General features: G+C 39.6%; 2 protein-coding genes across 3 annotated transcripts; both read right to left on the bottom strand.

Moving 5' to 3' along the window:
- Nucleotides 1-1,679: 1,679 nt before the first annotated feature.
- Nucleotides 1,680-15,975, bottom strand: LOC142400687 (leptin receptor-like). 2 transcript variants are annotated; one of them, XM_075485790.1, is made up of 16 exons: nucleotides 15,648-15,975; nucleotides 14,358-14,506; nucleotides 11,964-12,105; nucleotides 9,766-9,847; nucleotides 9,533-9,638; nucleotides 9,077-9,176; nucleotides 7,886-8,100; nucleotides 7,411-7,559; nucleotides 6,647-6,800; nucleotides 6,363-6,445; nucleotides 5,651-5,864; nucleotides 4,367-4,570; nucleotides 4,173-4,256; nucleotides 3,975-4,068; nucleotides 3,532-3,607; nucleotides 1,680-2,714 (listed from the first exon to the last, which is right to left on the bottom strand). In XM_075485790.1, the coding sequence occupies exons 4-16, from the start codon at nucleotides 9,832-9,834 to the stop codon at nucleotides 2,142-2,144; spliced, it is 2,121 nt and encodes a 706-aa protein (XP_075341905.1). In that variant the 5' UTR covers nucleotides 9,835-9,847; nucleotides 11,964-12,105; nucleotides 14,358-14,506; nucleotides 15,648-15,975; the 3' UTR covers nucleotides 1,680-2,141. The 2 variants fall into 2 exon arrangements, with proteins under 2 accessions (XP_075341905.1, XP_075341904.1); XM_075485789.1 differs by having other exon boundaries at nucleotides 1,681-2,714; nucleotides 9,766-9,926; nucleotides 15,648-15,974.
- On the bottom strand, nucleotides 14,400-19,132 carry LOC142399987 (uncharacterized). Its single transcript, XM_075484547.1, has 4 exons — nucleotides 19,079-19,132; nucleotides 16,746-17,073; nucleotides 15,648-16,449; nucleotides 14,400-14,506 (listed from the first exon to the last, which is right to left on the bottom strand). The coding sequence occupies exons 2-4, from the start codon at nucleotides 17,040-17,042 to the stop codon at nucleotides 14,400-14,402; spliced, it is 1,206 nt and encodes a 401-aa protein (XP_075340662.1). The 5' UTR covers nucleotides 17,043-17,073; nucleotides 19,079-19,132.
- Nucleotides 19,133-19,281: the final 149 nt, after the last annotated feature.

The following is a 19,281-nucleotide window of genomic DNA, read 5'->3' as shown; positions in this document are numbered from 1 at the left end:
AAACTGTGGCTTTTTCTGTGACCGAGTTTTAAGTTTGTCAGCGGCTTGTTCCATCACTTGGTGTGCATGTTTAACGAACCCCACGGCTAGACTACTTAACATTTTGGTCAGAGATTCTTCTTTGGGCTTTTTAGCTTTTGTCTCAGCCGATGGTTTTAAACTGATTTGCTCTGTTTCAGGTGTTTTAATGCATCTTTTCTTTAAGGCATAACCCAGTATCAACTTTTTTGTTAAGTCCATCATCTTGTTTTTTCACTTGTCTCAGAAAGGGTTCTTTCTGAAAATAAGTTTGAGTTTGGAACAAGGGAAAATAGTTGGGTTAATGTGAAGGTAGTTGGGAATAAGGATTGTTCTCCTGAAATTAATTTCTTCCTTTTGAATTTGTTTACTTGAGAAACAAATAAGGAAGGATGTTAAAATAAACACGACTGTGTTATTTTACTCAAAACTGGAAGAAATGCATTTAATTTAGAAGCTTATCATTAACCGTTATGGTAAAAAGATGGAAAACATTAATGCTAACACAAAAGGGAACATACAAGCTCTTGGCTGTTGTTTTCTTTAAGCCTTAGTGTCTTATAATCAGTTCCTGTTAAGGTAATCTGATTTGGTGAAAGACACACATTTGAGATAAATTAGCTTCAATTAATGTTTCTAAATAACAAAGTCGGTATTGTTTATGTCAAACAATTAATTCAAATGCATTAAAGAATATTCGAATAAAGCTGGTATTCGTTAGTACCAAGCAAAATGATCAGCTTTCTTTGTGATCCTATTTAATGTGATCCTGAGCGCTCACGTCACAGCTTCAAGTGGGCGGGTTTGAGAGAAGGGAGTGAGGAGTTGACGTCACTGGTGACGATTTCTAGCACCGCCCACCAATAGTCTTTCAAGTACCCAGTGAATTTGCCTCATTTCAACTGGGGAATGAAAGGGTTAACGTCTCTCACAGACAGTGCACAAGCGATGTTGTGGTTTGCTCACAAACTTTTTAAACACAGATTTGCAACATTCACAATGCTTGAGACACGCGGCCTCAGTTCAGAATGCTTCTAAAAGTCACCAACTTTGATAATAACAACGAATAGAGTCACCAACTCAATTTTTCTGCAGCAAAATTGGTCTGTCCACTACTGCCGTATATTATTTTAGTTAGGGCTTGTAAGCATTTTAAAAATAAACACACCCTCAGTTTTTTCTTTCAACTGGGTTCAACAGACACGGCGTTCCGGTCGTTTATTTAATAATACAAAAACAATTGACTGTTTAAGTCATTCATGCGATCACGTTTTGTGACCGTGTGTATTTTATTTATTTATTTTATTCATTTATTTTATCAGGAGCGACGGCTCTGACTCATTCAGTTAAGCTCAGCAGCTTTAACTTTCAATAAGTAATCTGTATTACTTTATTTTAGGCGTCACAACGCTCCGTTAAACAACGTTTAAACTCACTCCCCCACTTCATGGGGTTTCAATATAGCACCTTGATGCTTTTTTTTTTTATGTCCGGCTGCAAGATTACAGCGGATCAAAACTCCTGTGTTTGAGGAGGCTCTGAGTTGTCTAAATTCACCGGGACTCGCGGCTGAATTTGTGATACTCATAAAAATAAAATCAACTGTGTTGGAAACTCGCAACTACGGCCAGGCCTTTAAATTCAGCGTTCTTACGCTGTGCATGCAATCTTTATTCTGGGGGGAAGCAGCTGGGCTGCTGGCTGCTCTTCTGCGGTGTGCAATTAATATTGCGCACCCACGGATTTGGAGAGTTATCATGCGTCCACGATTACTCTGATAAAGTGCTTTTAGTCATTCTAAGTTTATAAAGACAGACACAGCCACTGCTTGCATTGCTCACACACAGATAATGAACCAGCCAATATCATGTTTATGCTTTCCTTCACGTAAGTCAGTCTACCGTAAAACGCCTCGCACGGCGCACCAAAAATATGTAGCGTTACCGGGTATTTATATACCTATTAAATATAAGATTTTAACAGTCGTCCTCCCTGGACTGTAACTTAAAGCAAGTTTAAACATCAGCGAGGTGGTGCCCTAATTTCGAGGTTTAAGGATATTAAGACAGTGAGAACGTCTTATAAATCCTTATATTTAATAGGTATATAAATACCCGGTAACGCTACACTGGGTAATACAAATCTTTCTCTTGCTTCACATCTCCTTTAACTTCTTCCTCTGATGTTTCAGAAATGTCCTCCGCAGAGTTGTAGGAGCAGGAGCGCCTTGACTTGTCTATCTCCACACTATAACAACTGTCTGGCCCCCTCACTCCACTGGAGAAAGATACAGAAATGTCCAAGTTGTTGGCAGACAAATTTCCTTCATCATTGGAGTAACCACCACTATCATCCTTGTAATGGAGATGAATGGGCTGTTGGTCCTGCTTTGGATCAGAGAGAAGCACTTTGGAATATGTGACTGAAGACTGGGTAGAAGTGTCAGTGCCACTTTGATGCAGGTCCACTATGGGATCAACTGGTTGTATTTCATTTATATTCGGGGTTGAGGTAATTAATGCATCCAGATTAATGGCTATGGAGGGAGTTTTACTGAGGAGTCTTCCACTTTCCATCAGGTCCTCCGTCTGAGTTTTATCAACGATGATGATTTTGGAAATCTTCTCAGAGGGCAGCAGCAGTGGCAAAGCTTGCAGACCTTTCAAAGGTTGGAAAGAGTGCTCAAAGGTGTCCACCTGGAAAGACAACAACTGCATTTCAGTAAAGACAGTACATCAGAATTACTGACACTTATATTTGGCATTTATGGCTGGAGTTCTGGAACAAGCTGAACCACCATGCCACAGACTGTCCCTGATGTTACAAAGATTTTGGTAAAGCCTAGTATGTTACTGTCTCTAACTTTTATTTAATATTAACAAGAGAAATTAATCGCATGTTTTCTGTAACTATGTGGAAATAACTACCTCATACAGTGCTGTTGTGATGTAAATGTGCTTCAATAAACTTGATTATGCTGTGTCTTCAAAGTAGGTGATAAAAAAAAAACATTGAAAAACAACATGTAATAAAATGCTTAACCTACTGTATCTACAACAGTGCTCCATGATAAAAACAAGTCTGTTATAAAACAGAACATTGGTCAAAGGCATGTGGTGGTGGATAGAAGAAAACAGCTTAAAAATTTGAGAAGTGTGTTTATTGTTTCATGTTTCCTGGTAAAATGTTATGAGGTTGGTCGGCTTAGCTTGGGGTAAAGACTGAACAATCTAATTAAATCAATTTATTTAAATCCAATAATACTTTTTTTTTTTTTTTTTTATAAATCTGGGGTTTTTTTGTAGGATAAAGCTTTTGGAAAAAGACAAAATATGTCAAGAGCTGCGGCAACAAGCTGCCGTTAATGTGGCACCATAATGAATTAGTGACCTTTTAGAGTAGCTGAAGGCAGATTAATTGACCAGGATCAGATTCAGTCGGGCTATCTAGACATTCTATAGATTTCCATCTCATCCAATAGCAAGCATTGAGTTTCATATTAAGTTGTTTTACCTTTTTGAAGTTAAGACCTTCAGCCCATGAGCATTTCTTTGGATTGGGAACATTCTTCAACACTAACTTTTTCATTCTGGAAATTAAACATAAAACATATTCAGGATGAACACACAATCGAAGCACTCTTCTCTCCTTCCTTTCTGTTGCATGATTCCTCCCCCTCCTATCGACTAGTATCAATTCTAATTACACCCTCATGAGCTGTTAAATGTCACAGTTCTAATTTTTCATTATCAGTGTCACTGTGTCCCGAATTATACTGCAACCTAGTGATTAACCCCATTTATCATTTCTTACAGGTGTTTGCATGCAAGGCTAATTGTTTTCACATTGGATCCCTATAATTTACACCAGAAACAAAGGTATACATGGATCAAAACCTGCAAAAATCTGCATGTTAAAACACAAGCAGTCATTTTTCAGACAGAATAGGCTCTTACTTTTTTTGCATGATAACCAGGCTGAAAAATAGGACCCCACAAAGTATAAAGATGAACAATGGTATAATGTAGGCTTCAGGGTCTCGTCTGGTTGCTGTAACGAGGAGAGAGTACACATTAGACATCTAATGATACAATGAAAGTGCTGGCGTTTAGTGTTGCGTGTGATATTAATGGAAATCTGAACAGAAAGCACACCTGAAGTGGACATCGGCTCTCCTTCCCCATCAGCAAACACGGGATACAAGTAGAAGACAAAATCCTCATAGCCATAAAAATCTCCTGAAATTATCATAAAAATGTCTCAAGGTCATTTTGGCTGATACCACTTACTATAAACAGTGAAAAGGGAAAAGAAAATAATCACAAAGACAGCGCAGAAAATGTTTTACCTTGTAAATAGACAGGGCGATCAGTGTAGGGCAGTCTGACCCACTTTTGTTCACTCAGGCCAGGGTCCTCAGGGCCCTGCTGCCTTTGTGAGGACCACTGGACCACCATGAACAGAGGGATAGAGCTGCTGTCCAACAAGCTCCATGACAGAGACACACAGGTGCTGTTTATAGCCAACACATGGAACCAATGCATACAGGGTCCTGCAGTGCAGAAAAGAAACAATACTGTCGGGTAAATCTCATGCTTCCAGTTGGCGCACACATGACAAGTTAAGGGGAAACCGATCTGGTGATATTTTATTACATACAATTTATCCAGGCTTCTTCTCCATTTGCTTTCAGCCTGTCAGCATCTAAAACTAAACAACTGATAAACATATAACTTTGTATATAACGTATTTTATTCATTGATACCTACAGATAAATCTGCATGTGCAGGGCTGGAAATTTCAAATCAACATCTATAGCAGCACTTTGGGATTGGACACTTCTGATTTCGGTAATTTTCTGCAAATCAAAGTGGCTGATGGAGAGACTTGTTCAATATGTAAATCAAAAACAAATTTTGGACAAAAAAAAGAAACTCCCAAGGTTTAGAACAACGGCACTCAACGCCAAAATAATACTATTTAGATAACTGCATAGCTAAATATTAAAAAAAGATTTCAGCCAACATTAATAACCCAGTTTCATCCAAATTCATGACTGATTGTGTCAAAGGCCGCACTGAGATAAAAAAAAAAAAAAAGAACCAGCAAAGTCCTCTGTTGGAAGCAATAAAGAAGTAATTTGTCATTTTAGCTACTGTAATTTCAGTGCAATGTGCTCCAATTCCAGACTGAAACTCTTCATACAAACTATTTTTCTGCAAGGATAGATATCAACATGTAATCTGCTACATGACCATGATTGAGAGTGGGCTTTTTTATATCAATGGTTTAACATAGCCAATTATCAAAGATAGATTTATCTGACCAAGTACAGACAAAAAAAATTTATCTCAAACATACACTTCAGTGGCCATTTTTCCCCCATATTCTTCTGCAATGTGTTGTAAAGCAGGAAAGAATAAACGTTTGTGGCCAATTAACAAAAACAAGTCAAGTACACGTTTGTTTCTCAAAAAGCAAATATTCATATTTGAGCATAATTCTGACGCCGCAACATAGAACCTACAGCTCCAGACCACAGTGGTGAGGGCAGATTTCCATGTATTTCATACAAAAACATGTCAACCTTCCTTTGTGATTGATCAAACCTTCTGTACGATTCCTCACTCACGTTTAGGTTGTTTCTCCAGCGTCATGTTTATGTTGTTAATGGAGCTGCCAATGCTATTGAAGGCCTCCACGGTCACAGTCTGGAAGTCCTGATCCCACTCAAAGCTGTAGGAGGACACCAGATCGGTCTTTATCTTCATCACAGATCCATTCAAGGCCTGGCGCAGGATTATAAATCCATCCACACAGTAGGAGTCACCAGATACTCCGAAATCCTAGGAAAAAAAGCATTGCTATCTTCAAAGCTCACCAACTTTAGACGGCTGGGCAATGCCATTTTAAGCTGAATATAAACAAAAATTTAAAGCACAACATGGAGGGATAAGATATATCAAGTTCGGCTACACAGATACTAGTTAATCAGTTCATTTTCTATTCAAATTTAAGAAAAGTCAACCTGAGTCCTGGTTTGGTGTAAAGAATGACCAGCAACAAGTAAACAGCTGCAATGTGACATAACAGGGAAACTGAATGAAGAAAAGTAAAGCTGTTTGTAATCATAACTGGCAAGCTTACTAATCAGATTGCAACTACTCTGCGGTTGCCATTCAAATGAAATGAATAGTGATTGCTGTTAACTTAATCTGGATCAAATGACAAAGATTTTTGCAATTACCAATAATTTCCTCCAAAATACATGTGAAAATAGAGACCGGGCTGAAAAATCCAAGCACCGTCTTTTATAATATGCCATAAAATGTTTCTTTGTGTACCTCAAATAGCAGAATGACATTAGACTTTCTTCTGTCTGGGTCATCTTGACGGATTCTCCAGAAATCAGGACCACGTTCAGGAGCTGAGGAGACCAATCATTGAACATTAAATAGATTTTTGCCCTCCGTTTATACCCTTAAGATAAGATTATGGTATTTATGTGTACCTTTTTCCGCTAGAGCAGATATGTAAAGTTGTGATGTGACTTTTTACATTCAAATGAAACTGCATCTGTCAAAGTGAATGCTTTTTGAAGTTTAGATTGGGAATGAAATGTCCTTACCTTTGCTGTTAAGAGGTGTGGACTTTACAAATTTACTCCAATCACTCCAGTAGCCTTTCCCACTGATGTGCTTGCAGCGTACTTGAACCATGTACTCCTGGCATATGTCTGGTATCACAACTTCTCCCCAAGGATCCCGCACTGAACTCTGGACCTGCAGATACAACGTTTTTAGAGATCATTTTGAAAAATGACAAATATCACAAATAGAAGTAAGATTGGCATGGGGACAATACATCTTTAGCACTTTTAAATAGATGACTGGTATGATTTGGATCAACGCCAAAATGTTTTGCGATATTCCATTGCCCACTATGCACATTTTATGAAATTTTGCTGGTTAGTTTGTGTAAGCTTGCAGACAAGCAACAGCATTCTTATGCCTCTACTTCGGCAGGGAGACAAAAAAAAAGTATAATCTGAAGTCTATTATAATTAAAGCTATCTGAAGCTCAGTCATTATGTTTGTTCCTTTTGTTCAGCTTCAACAGGAACATTGAAAATGGAATTGAGCTATTCTTGATCCCTATAGTGTAATTGCATATCTAAAAAAAAAAGAAAAACATTTTGGAAAGATCAGTTTGAGTCGTGTTCAAATGAGCAACAATAAATGAGCGTTCCGTTTTGCAATTACAAAATATTTCATTTCAAATCTATACTGGGTGGAGAATAATATATTCTGGAGAGCGGCAAGCAGTCCATACTGCCACCTGGCCAAAATTTCAGTAAATGCCTTTGATGGTTAATCATTGTGACAAACTCACCTTCCACTCATCTCTCTCATTGGATGACAAGCAGTACCGAAACTCACACTGGACGCCCTGGACCGGCAGAGGTGGATGCTTCCAAGTTACCTTCATGACTCCACTGCTCTTGCTCAGCGCCCTAACGTTCGTAGGTGTGTGAGGTTTCACTGTATTGGGGTGCAAGGAAAAGCATAGGGTTTCAGGTTTGAGTATCTACAATATGTAGGACAGTATCACAGTTGCTGTAGAACATCCAATGAACATGTTTGGAGCTAATATAAAAGAAAATATTTCTCAATTCAGTCATAAAGTCAAATGACTTGTCTCTTTTACTGCAAATACTTAACGTGGAAAATTGATCTTAACTAACAGAAGGAGATCGATATTTCTCAAATAGCCAAAATTTTTAAATGCACCCAAGGGACCCAGTGCATATGAACTAATAATGACTTCTGCAATACTTCTAAAGATGTGCTCCCCACATCACGCTCACCATGATCTAAAGGTGACAGGAAGAGAGGTTTGGATGTGATGAGACCCAATGCAGATGGCATCTCCAACCACAGTTTGTAGCAGGCTAGATTCAGAGGCTGGATGGTGCAGGTTTTCTGAGTGGATCTGACCTCCATGCAAGGAGGTCCCATCACCCCAACATTCTCACCAGCTCTCTCCCTTTCCTTCATTTCCTTGCATGGCATGACAGCCCACCTGCCAAGAATAAATTACAAAAAATAAGACAAGTCATGTTATTCTTGGTCTTATGTCTTCTCCCCACCAGTGGGATTAAAACCGCTGTAGATGAGACATAGCATCAGATGCCCACAAGCAAAAATTAAAAGATAGTTCTCATTTATTTCAACTTAAGTCTCACTTTAGCACCAAAATGTTAGTGTGCTTCTTCAGGAGTGATTCTAGGATGACTGCTTAGCAACAGAAACTCCTTACTTCTTTGCTTCTTAAATTTGTAACACAATTGTTACCAGCTGGAGTGACAAAGCTGGAACTGTTATGTGTGTGCAAGTGCATCACAGTAAAATGTGGTCCTGGACAGATGAATTGTAGGAAAATAGACTAAACAGACTATCACAAAGCACCTCTTTAGTACGCTGTCCATCTGTCTTTGTTGGTGGGCAGATTTTGCCAAAACAATAGCATCAAAATGGTGAAAGCTACAGTAAGACACGATAAATTGTCTCTTTTTAGCTGCCATTAGCCTAAAAAATAACAAACAAAAAGACATATGAAGCGTATAACACATTTCCATTTACTACTAAGTGGAGACTTTCAGGCACAGTCTAAATAACAGCAACAAACCCTTTCGTTTACCAATTTAGAATCATTTATCAAGGGTTAAGGGTTAAAACATTTCCTCTTATGTCCAGACAGCAGAATGTAGGCCAAATTCATATATTTTTTCTTGTTGTTTTTCTTGAGGTCAGACACGCTGATAACGGTGACATAAGGTGAACTGCTAAATGAAAATGTCCTGGTATCACCTCAGGAAGCACAGGATTGCACAGGATTTGTAGCATTTCCAGGATGTGTCCGGTGCTCCGTGTTCAGGCATTTCCATGTTTTCAGCACATTAAGTCCTTAATGTTTGCAAAGGGTTTCATAAACAACACTGCATGCCTACACATAAAAAAACACTTCACTACAGAGAAAGTTGAAAATGCTGCTTTACTTGGATTGAAATTTGAGTTTAATCCTCTCTTTGTTGCTCCACTTGCAAACCATAGCATCGATGTCCCCACTGGTTGTGCACTTTATATCAATGAAAGCCCCTGAAAAACAGAGCGAAAAGTAGTTACAATTAGCAGTGATGAAACATACTTCACCAAAGGTTGCCTCGGATGATTTTGGCTCCCATTGTTGAGTTGTGACATGTTCCCACCTTATTTCCTTTTTTTGTTTGCTTGCAGAGAGAATTGGCTTCCAGCCACTGAAAATAAACTATGCATTCCTTTCTTCTAAATGTGTTTTATGCCTTGTATTTCGTGTTGCACAGCACTTTGTTTCAGCCACGGCTGTGTTAAAAGGCTTTATAAATAAAGTTAAGTTGAGTTGAGTAAATTGTAGCTGTATTAGTCATTAACTGAATGCTATTCAGTTTTGATTTTATTTGTGCAACAAAACTCACCTTCCACATAGATCTTGCTGTAAGGATAAGGAAAGGTCAACTCCGGTGCGCATGTCAGCAGGTCGTATATTCCAGTCTCTGGAGCACGCACTGTAATCTTGCTGACCTGTTATAGGTAAAATAGTAAATAAAATATACATATTTACATGAGCTGCTTTTTAAAAAAAATAATTAAATCACAGGAGAGTCATTGAGCTTACTGGTTATCAGAAAAACACATTATTTTTTCTTACCCATTGGTTGACTGGGTAGTACTGACTGTGATTAAGTGGCTGGTGGAGGTTGAGCGTCCACATGGCCATGCTGGCGTTGCTGCTGTGGTCGTTGAACACACAATACACTGTTACATATTCCCCTGGTAGTGCCACAGCTGTTTCAGGGATGTAGCTCACGGCTGCACACAGAAAATAAATATACAAATGTTTCTTTCTGTAAGGACCAGCATATCTCCTCCTCATTTTGGTTTCCAGCAATCAAGACATGTTTTGAAAAGAAGCTGGATAAATGTCAGAAGAAATATAAAAGAAGAAAAGTAAGACCTGACTCATTATATTTCACCTAGTTTCCATTTAGATTTTCACCAAAAAAAAACTAGAAACCTCAATGGAATAAAAAAAAAGTGTTTTCTCTGTCAGATGCTGTAGAATATCATGCAGTCAACTATCATCTGAAGAGAGCTCACTGTTCTGCTAATACTGGCAGAACAGAAACATGTGCGGGTACTTCTGTGTAAAGGGTGCGGTGTGTTATTCTTGTTTTCTTCTTTTTTGACAGCTAGAACTTCACACCCCCTATTTTTTTTTTCAGTTTTTGGAGAATTTCCAACTGGCACTTTAAAGAAGTTGTGAAACTCATTTGAGTTAAGACAACTCTCAGCTGCTGAGCATTGCAAATGTTCAGTTAAAGGTACAGAGATGTTTAGATCCAGGGGTCCAGTATCTTTCATAGATACACAGTAGGCCCAAAGCTTTAGAGTCTCACCAAAATGTTTCACACATGGGATACGGTTCTTATGCTGGAATACTATATCATCCTTTCTCCACACATAGCACTTTGCTGTGATATCTCACTTCTTACTTTTTATGAGGCCCTCAGAAATAACCTTTATTTATGCCAGGATATATTTCTATAATCGTGTTATGAAGTTCAGGTTTTGATTGATCTTTTTTCTTCAAATATAACAGGGAACCCACTCCCATCTGGTTGTTATCCTATTGTTTTAACATACATTACAATAATTCCACCGATAAATTAACTATAAATCCACGAGATTCACATCAAGTGTTTAAAGACTTTAAAGGAACTAGAAATTAAAACTCAGAAACAATAAAGAAATGCAAAGATCGCAAATGGAAAATTAGAGTTCCACTGCAGCCACCTAGGGCCTGAGCTACTAACGAGGTTCCACGTTTCCAGGGTATCTTCCACATATCTGGCATAACAACCCTAACTAACAAATAGATTTCTTACTCATTCAATATATAATAGCATAAAATAAAAGCTCATCAGTATCACTCCCACATCGTGACAGCACAGGTAGATCTGATGAGTTACAATTGTGTAGCCTATTTTATCAAATGAATGTACTGCATGTGCACTCTTGAAGTATGCAAAGAAGTTTCTGTTTTAGGCCAACAGCGTAATCTTTCTTTGAAGAGTTGGAAAGAGATTCTCTCCAGATTCTCTGATTCTTTTGATGATATTATGTACTGTCAATGATGGATTATTAAATGTCTTTGCAATTTTACTTTGAGGAACATTACTCTGAAATTGCTCCATACTTTGTAGACAAAAGTTATTTGGATGATAGCAGCCCCTGCCTATCTTCACTTATAAGAGATTCTGCAATCATTTCTTTTTAGTACCAGCTTTATTGCTGCTGTCTCAACACTTTAAGATGTGTTGCTGCCATTAAATTCAAAATGAGCTAATATGTTTCATGTAATAGTAGAATATCTCAGTTTCATCATTTGATACATTTTCTTTGGCTTCTTGTGAAGAAAAGATCAGATTATAAAATTTACAATCGCTGAATTATGTTTTTATTTACAGCTTACAGTGTCTCTTTAAAACAAAACAGTTAGAGTGTCATTTCACTCCCATATTTTAGAGCCATACAATGCTCTCTGAAACAGAGCAACTCGTGAAAGTAGCCCTCTTTTGTAAGTCAGAGTTGGATGTCAGTGGTTTTCTGATCAATTTAATGAACCAGTAGAGTTCTTCCAAGTGGAGCCTTAAACCCCTTGTTAAAGAGTGTGGATCTCCAGACATTTATAAACAATGACTCAAAAACAGGGCAGAATTACACTGAGTGACTTCATTCATAACACAGAAAACAAAAATTTGAAGCTCCCCAATGTTTATCAGGGAAAAAGCCTACATTTCTTTGAATTATCTGTCTCCATGTAAAGAAGGAAATTGCTCCTCTTACTGTTCAGTAGGATGTTGTGTGGCTTGCTCCACTCGCTCCACATAGGAGGCTCGGCCAGGCCAGAGCAGCGAACTTGGATGGTGTAGTTTAGGTTGGGCTTCAGATCCAGAGACAGCTTGGGCTTTCCAAAAGTAGACACCACCTGGAGTAAGAGAAGTTCAGTTCAGTTGACTTTATTAGTCCCCGTAGGTAGATCTGTTCTGCAGAAAATAGGAGAAGGCATCTCCCGCACCTTATTAACAGACATTAATTTGACAGAGGACAGGTCAAGACAATACAAAGACAGACATGGCAAGTACTCACAATGCTCACTGAACAGGATAAAAGTAGATATTGCCCACAAGGCAAGGAACAATAAATAAAGGTTGAAACCAGGCTCAGGGTTTCTATAAAAAGAATTCATTAATAAATAAATTGTAAAATAGATCTCCGCAGTAAAGTGCGTACAGCGACTCCAAGCCCAGCTGTGTTTCCCCAATCAACCGACCTGACCATTTAATAATCTGGTTGAGTGAACGCCTTTCTTTTAGGGACAAGTTTCCGAACCATGATGCAAGTGAAAAGGTTCAAATAGATTCGATAAAAGCATGATAAAACAGTGTCATCATGGTCCTATCAATGTGGAAATGGGACAACTTCCTCAGGCTGCGGCTACACGAAAACGTTTTTCACTGTAAACGATACTTTTTCTTATCGTTTCGCTGTCGCGGCCACACGGAGCCGGCGTTCCCACTACCCCAAAACGATAGTTTTTGAGAACGGGTTCCATAATGGGAAAGTTTGAAAACGGCCTCGTTTCGTTTCCATTGTTACAGCTAAAACATTTTTGCGTCAGTCAAACGTTGACTTCGTGAGCCAATTTTAACACTTCTCTATTGTCTCACAGCGTGGCGTGACACAGTGGCGTGTGTACTGCATCGTTTCATCGTTTTCATCCGTTTTCGTCTGGACCTGAGTCTTTACAGCAGCGCGTTGCCGTGTGGTTGCAAGAATTTTCGTACCCGTTTTCAAATAAAACCTCGTTTCGTTTTCGTGTAGCCGCAGCCTCAGACAGAACAGCCGCTGGTGTATGGCGTGATCTTTGTGCCACCAGGTTGAGCGCGCAGTGACACTGATTTGAGGGCACAGATCTATCTGAAGGAACAATCATTTTAAGCGTGTGCGTATGAATCTCACACACGCTCGCTCATAGGTGCTCGGACACGCGCTCAACTCTGACAAACTGCTCGCTCGAACGGCTCACTCTGCTCGCGCTCGGCTCTATCTCTCTGCTCGCTCGCGGCTCTGTCTCTGCGCTCGCAACTCTGTTAGTTGTATGTAAATGAGCCACACCACCAGCCAATCAGTGCAGAGTCTGCAGACTCAATTGAACTTCTACCATCACCCTAAAGGAATTAAACTAGATGTTATATTTTTTTGTCAAACCAGTAATCATTACAGATTAAACCAATAACACAATTGATCAGTTTAAAGTTTAAAAGTTTAAAAAACCCACTGTGGGTCAGCTGCTATAGTTCATAACTTACTAGGTAAAAACAACCACTTCAATATTTCAAACATTTAATTTCCTAAGCTGGTGTAGTTTTATTTTTCTACCGTTTTAGATTTTGATCAAATCAAAATCAAATCAAATTTATTTGTAGCACATTTCATGTAGAGAACAATTCAAAGTGCTTTACATAAAATAAAAGCATTGCAGCAGGGAGTGGAAGAAGCATTAAAATACATAAAAGAATATAAAGAGAAACAAATAAAAAAGTTGATGTTAGGTTTCTTTCTCTAAAATATTTGTGACACCCTACAACAATAATCAGTAGGCTAACTAGCTAGCACCCAACTACACCAGTTTTAACATGATTATTACAATTCTTCCTCTTTATTTTTTTATTATTTATCACACAAATACCAGTCTGTGAAAACTACCAGTCTGTGATTGGCTGGTGGTGTGGCTCATTTACATACAACTAACAGAGTTGCGAGCGCAGAGACAGAGCCGCGAGCAAGCAGAGAGATAGAGCCGAGCGCGAGCAGAGTGCCGTTCGAACGAGCAGTTTGTCAGAGTTGAGCGCGTGTCCGAGCGAGCGTGTGTGAGATTCATACGCACACGCTTAAAATGATTGTTCCTTCAGATAGATCTGTGCCCTCAAATCAGTGTCACTGCGCGCTCAACCTGGTGGCACAAAGATCACGCCATACTGGTGTCCCTTCCTGCTCACAGCTTTGCAGTTCTCTTTAAAGTTTAGGCTCGAATCAATGATTGTCCCCAGATTTTTATAGGACTGCAGTTGTTCAATGACTTGTCCCTTGATCCTTACAGGTTCAAGGGAAAAGGGAAATTACCACAAACAGACACACATATACAACTCCCTTGGTTTGCAACAGGTGAGTATCTACCTGCCAGGTTGAATGAGTAGTATCGGAGGAGTATCGGACCTCTTATCTCAGTGGGCCAGACAGAAAGTCTGATGGTTTGTCCCAGGAGACAATGAGTTCTCCCTCATGGGTTTGATGGTTTGAAAGGTTGACTGGAGGACTTGGTTTCACTATAAAACAAAAGAAAATCACAGTGTCTTAAACTCAAAACCTTCAAATCAAAGTGCTATAAATCTGACAGAGTACTCAAAATTGTCATCATCTAATTTGTATGGCTACAATACAATGATCATAAAATGAAATGAATATCATATTTTTCACAAAAGTATAACAAGGTAGTGATACAAAAGCTCTGAATAATTCCTGCTCGGTCTTATTCAAAGACTAAAGGGGAATTATAGACATTAAGTAACTCTAGTTTTTCACAATTTATCTCAGTTACAAATATGATACGCACGAGTATAGCCAACAGTGTTTTCTACTCCACAGAATCACACAGATTTTTGGATTTTGACTCGACAGCACTCTCATTCAATTTTCATGTTCAGCACCTCGTCTAAAAATGACCAGCACTGAACATTTCTGATTGGGTGAGTATTCCCAACATTTCATTTTGCTCCTTTGTTTCAGTCAGATCAGGTGTTACAGCGACACTGGTTTGTAAAATATGTTAATCTTAATCTATACTGCAAAAATAGTTGTTACTGTTTGTAAATGCAACATTCAAACTCAACACTTTACGACACCTTCAGTCAGCTGAGACGACAGAGTGCACCTCTTAGCTGGAGTGGTTGAGCGGGCTCAGGAATGAATAGGGAAAGATAGGTCTGACTGTGACATGAAAGCAATTTAGTTCAATTCAATTCAGTTTAATTTCATTAGTGCCAAATCACAGCAAATGTTATCTCAAGGCATTTCAAAGATACAGTTCAATTCGAGCCTATTATATCCAATTCATTGGCATACAATCATAATGCAATGAAATCAAATTAATTAAAATTCAAACTTTAATACAGAAAAAAACTTGGGAAATTTATGGTTAATTGATGGCTATATGTGAGAAGCCTTTTTTATTTTTTTTTACAGACAAAAAAAATAAGAGCGTTGTCTCAAACACAAAACCATCTCAATTAAAAGGATAAAAGATGTAGTGGTAACACGGCGTTAAACCTCCACAGACCCAAACGAGGAGAACAGCAGTGAGGAGAATGTTAAATCTAGGCAACATGCCATTAATATCCAAATTGCTTGTTGATCCAGTTTTGATATCAAATCCAGCTAAGAGGTGTAATCATGTAGAGAGTGACTTACCAGGAATAAACCTGTTCAAATGGCAGTGAAATGACTCGAGCGATGTTGATCCTCTGGCACAGCGGTAGCTGGTGAGCTTGATGCCACTCTTGTTCCTGCTGCCTACTTCAGTGTACAACAGAATCCCTGGAACATCCTGGATGCATTTTATGTGCCGTTTTTGCACACGCCAGATGTGATCCATCCTCACTTCATCCAGCAGAGGAACACCCATCAGGTCTCTCCCTTTTGGACCCCTTAGCTCCTCCAGCAGCCGTTCTAGTTGCACAAGAGTTGATTCCTCTCCCCGAGTCCTCCTACGGCAGAAAGTACTCAACTCTTTTTTTGTCATATGGCTGTCCACCATGGATCTGGTTATACCAGGTCTCTGTTCTTGCTGGAGCTGCTTTGTTTTTGATCTCCGGAGGAGGTCGAGGTCCCCTGCATCCCACTCAAAGATGCACGAGGACAGGGCCCTCATGAAAGCAGGATACAGGGGATGAGCATCTGTCGTACATCCCACAGCCAGCCGCCGCATGAAATGCCAAATGTCAAGTCGTATGTGGAGATCTGGCCACTCCCCTAACCTGGCCTGCAGCTTGCTCAGCCCCTCAGTTATACAGCAGCCACAGTCCACATAAAGCACCTTGGGAGGTGCAACCGCAGCCTGGCGGTACCGCTCCATCAGGCCAGCAGCCATCCTGTCCAGTCCTGGACCCTCCTGCACAGTCAGGACACTATTTAAGATTTGGCCCAGCTCGTTGCCCACAGAAGACACCCACAGGGCCGTTCCTTTGCTGTGTCCTGCCAGCTTCTTTGTGATCTACAATTAAAAATGTGATGTTAAATCTCACAGTTTGTCTTGTCATTAGAAACCACTGTATGCCATAGATTTCATTGCATTTTTTATGCACTTTGTACAATAAACATTTCACAAATAATTAGAATGAAACAAGTTTAGTTGTTTGTGAAATTAGAAAAAATGAGTGTGATCTACCAAACCTTTTTAAATTAGTGTATTTAATACTCTCACATTACAAAGTAGTTTTTCTAGGAGCATATGATAATAATAATGATGATGATAATTATAATTGTTATTATCATTACATTATTACTCACCTTTTTGGTGGAGTCCAACTTTAAGATGGTGCCCAAGGTGGATGTGAGGCTGGCCTTGATGTGGTCTATGCGTGACAGGATGTCTCTGCCATACACAGACAGCAGCCAGCGAGCAGTGGGGACGTCAGCGGGCTCTGGGGGCTCCTGGCACACAACTGGGAACAGGCTGGGCCGATTAACAAAGTTAGAGCACTCTTCAAAATAGTGCCCCAACCTATCCAGCCATTCCTCCCCGTGGTTTTCTTTCAGCTGTTTTAACAGCCGTGCAGAGCTGTTGCCCTGAGTCCGATCCCGCATCAGGCGAATGACACGTGTGTCACAGGCATACCTGGAATTCACATTAATAAAGTATACGTCCCCATTATGCCATACCACATTCAGAACCAACACATATTTACAGTTTACCACCTAACACTGTGGGACAGGCCAAATTAAAAAGAAACCTAACATTTACAGATGATACAAATCCACCAGGACAGCGGCAGCTTCTCCCTGCTCCACCCAAAAGGCCTCAGGTTCATGTTGTCCCCACTACTTTACAGACACAGAGTTTTTGGACGTTCTCTGCCACTCCTCCACATGCTCCTGCTCTGGCTCCTGCTCTGGCTCCTGCTCTGGCTCCTGTTTTGGTCCCTGCTCTGGCTCCTGCTCTGGCTCCTGCTCTGGCTCCTGCTCTGGCTCCTGCTCTGGCTCCTGTTTTGGTCCCTGCTCTGGCTCCTGCTCTGGCTCCTGCTCTGGCTCCTGTTTTGGTCCCTGCTCTGGCTCCTGCTCTGGCTCCTGCTCTGGCTCCTGTTTTGGTCCCTCCTCTGGCTGCTGCTCTGGCTCCTGTTTTGGTCCCTCCTCTGGCTCCTGCTCTGGCTCCTGCTCTGGCTCCTGCCCTGGCTCCTGCTCTGGCTCCTGCTCTGGCTCCTGTTTTGGTTCCTCCTCTGGCTCCTGCTCTGGCTCCTGTTTTGGTCCCTCCTCTGGCTGCTGCTCTGGCTCCTGTTTTGGTCCCTCCTCTGGCCCCTGCTCCGGCTCCCATAGCAGGCTCCACTCATCCTAATAGAGCACCCCGGAAACTGACCCGCAAAGTTTTGCACAACACGTGCAAAAAATGCAGGCAGTTCAGAATTGCTGCAACAGGACACAGCCAATATAGAGGGCAAATTTACTGTCCCTCTAGTGAAACTCTAACTAAAGAGCAGTGGCTGGAAGAAATTAAAAAGAAGCCACAAGTGTGTACTCATTTATACTTTTTTAGCATTTACAAACTTTTTTTCATTGTATAGTTACTGCTGTTTCAAACCTCTCAATCTTTTAATTTATTTCACAGAGGGTTATTTATTTTATTTAATGGTGATACTACATGATTTTTGTTATTGTAATTGTGTACAAAGTCCAACTGTTTAAAATTTGTAAATTTGTAAAATAAATGCTAAGATTGTTCACAGTTTTTAGTTTTTTTAGGTTAAAATTGTTTAATTCACTCTTTTTGTTGTTGACAAATAAATATTTGGTTCTTTAAAAACAGATAAGGTCTATGATCTTTTACTGTGAATAAATATGAGCTGCTATTGATTCTGAAATATTAGTAATAATTTTATGCATAAACTAGGAACAATTTACCACTCACTTCACTCAGAAAGTGCTTTAGGAAATAAACATACTTTATATACATTATACATACTTTAAAACAATACTATAGTTTGAGCCGTTTCATTAAAACATAATATGCGACTGGTGGGATCGAACTCGCGACTCTGGGATCAGCCGCTTTCTTCTTCGTCTTTCTTTCTTTCTTTCTTTCCCCCTCCCTTCTTCCCCCTTCTCTCCTTTCTCCCCCCCATTAACAGACTATTGTTCCCCAGCTTATCTTGAAGCCAAAATGTTCATGACTAACTACTGAATTCTTCACAAAGTTGCAGTTTCTTTGCCAAATACATAAGAAAATGATAACGCGATTGACAGTATGGGATGAGGCTATGGACGTGAGTTTCAGTAAGATGTAAATCGCACGGACCATAACGGACCATAACATTAGCCCGATAGCAGTAACAACTTAGTAACTGAGGCAAAGTTATGTGTTACCGAAATGTGGCTGTCTACATCGACATGAATTAAATGCACAAGTCGTTTTCACAGTAGGTGTTATGCATCCGAGTTACTGTTGTTATGACAGTAGCTGCTAATTTTCTAACTAGCTACAGGTTAGCATAAGGCTAGACTAACTTCAAACTTAATTCATTTCTTAAGCGGTGTCAGGAGTTTTTGAGAGCATGGTATATATTAATGCTATTATGACTTTATTTTTTGAAGTAATTGTTAACAAAAGTCAGAGAAAAAATGACATTTACCTCACACAACACGGAGAAATCTGTCGCTTTCCAGTCCTTCCTTCTGACCTTAATCTCCCATCATTTCCTCCGTTTTTTGTCACGGGGGAAACGGTGTAGTTGTTTCCCCTGACCCGGTCTTACACTACAGCAAGGTTTTTATTATTTTTTTTTCAACCTTTGAACACTTATATAGTATTACTGCTTAATAATAATAATTTGTA

The sequence above is a fragment of the Odontesthes bonariensis genome, chromosome 15 (assembly GCF_027942865.1).
Source record: "Odontesthes bonariensis isolate fOdoBon6 chromosome 15, fOdoBon6.hap1, whole genome shotgun sequence".
In the NCBI taxonomy this organism is placed as follows: Eukaryota; Metazoa; Chordata; class Actinopteri; order Atheriniformes; family Atherinopsidae; genus Odontesthes; species Odontesthes bonariensis.
This window is presented reverse-complemented; position numbering and strand designations above follow the sequence as displayed.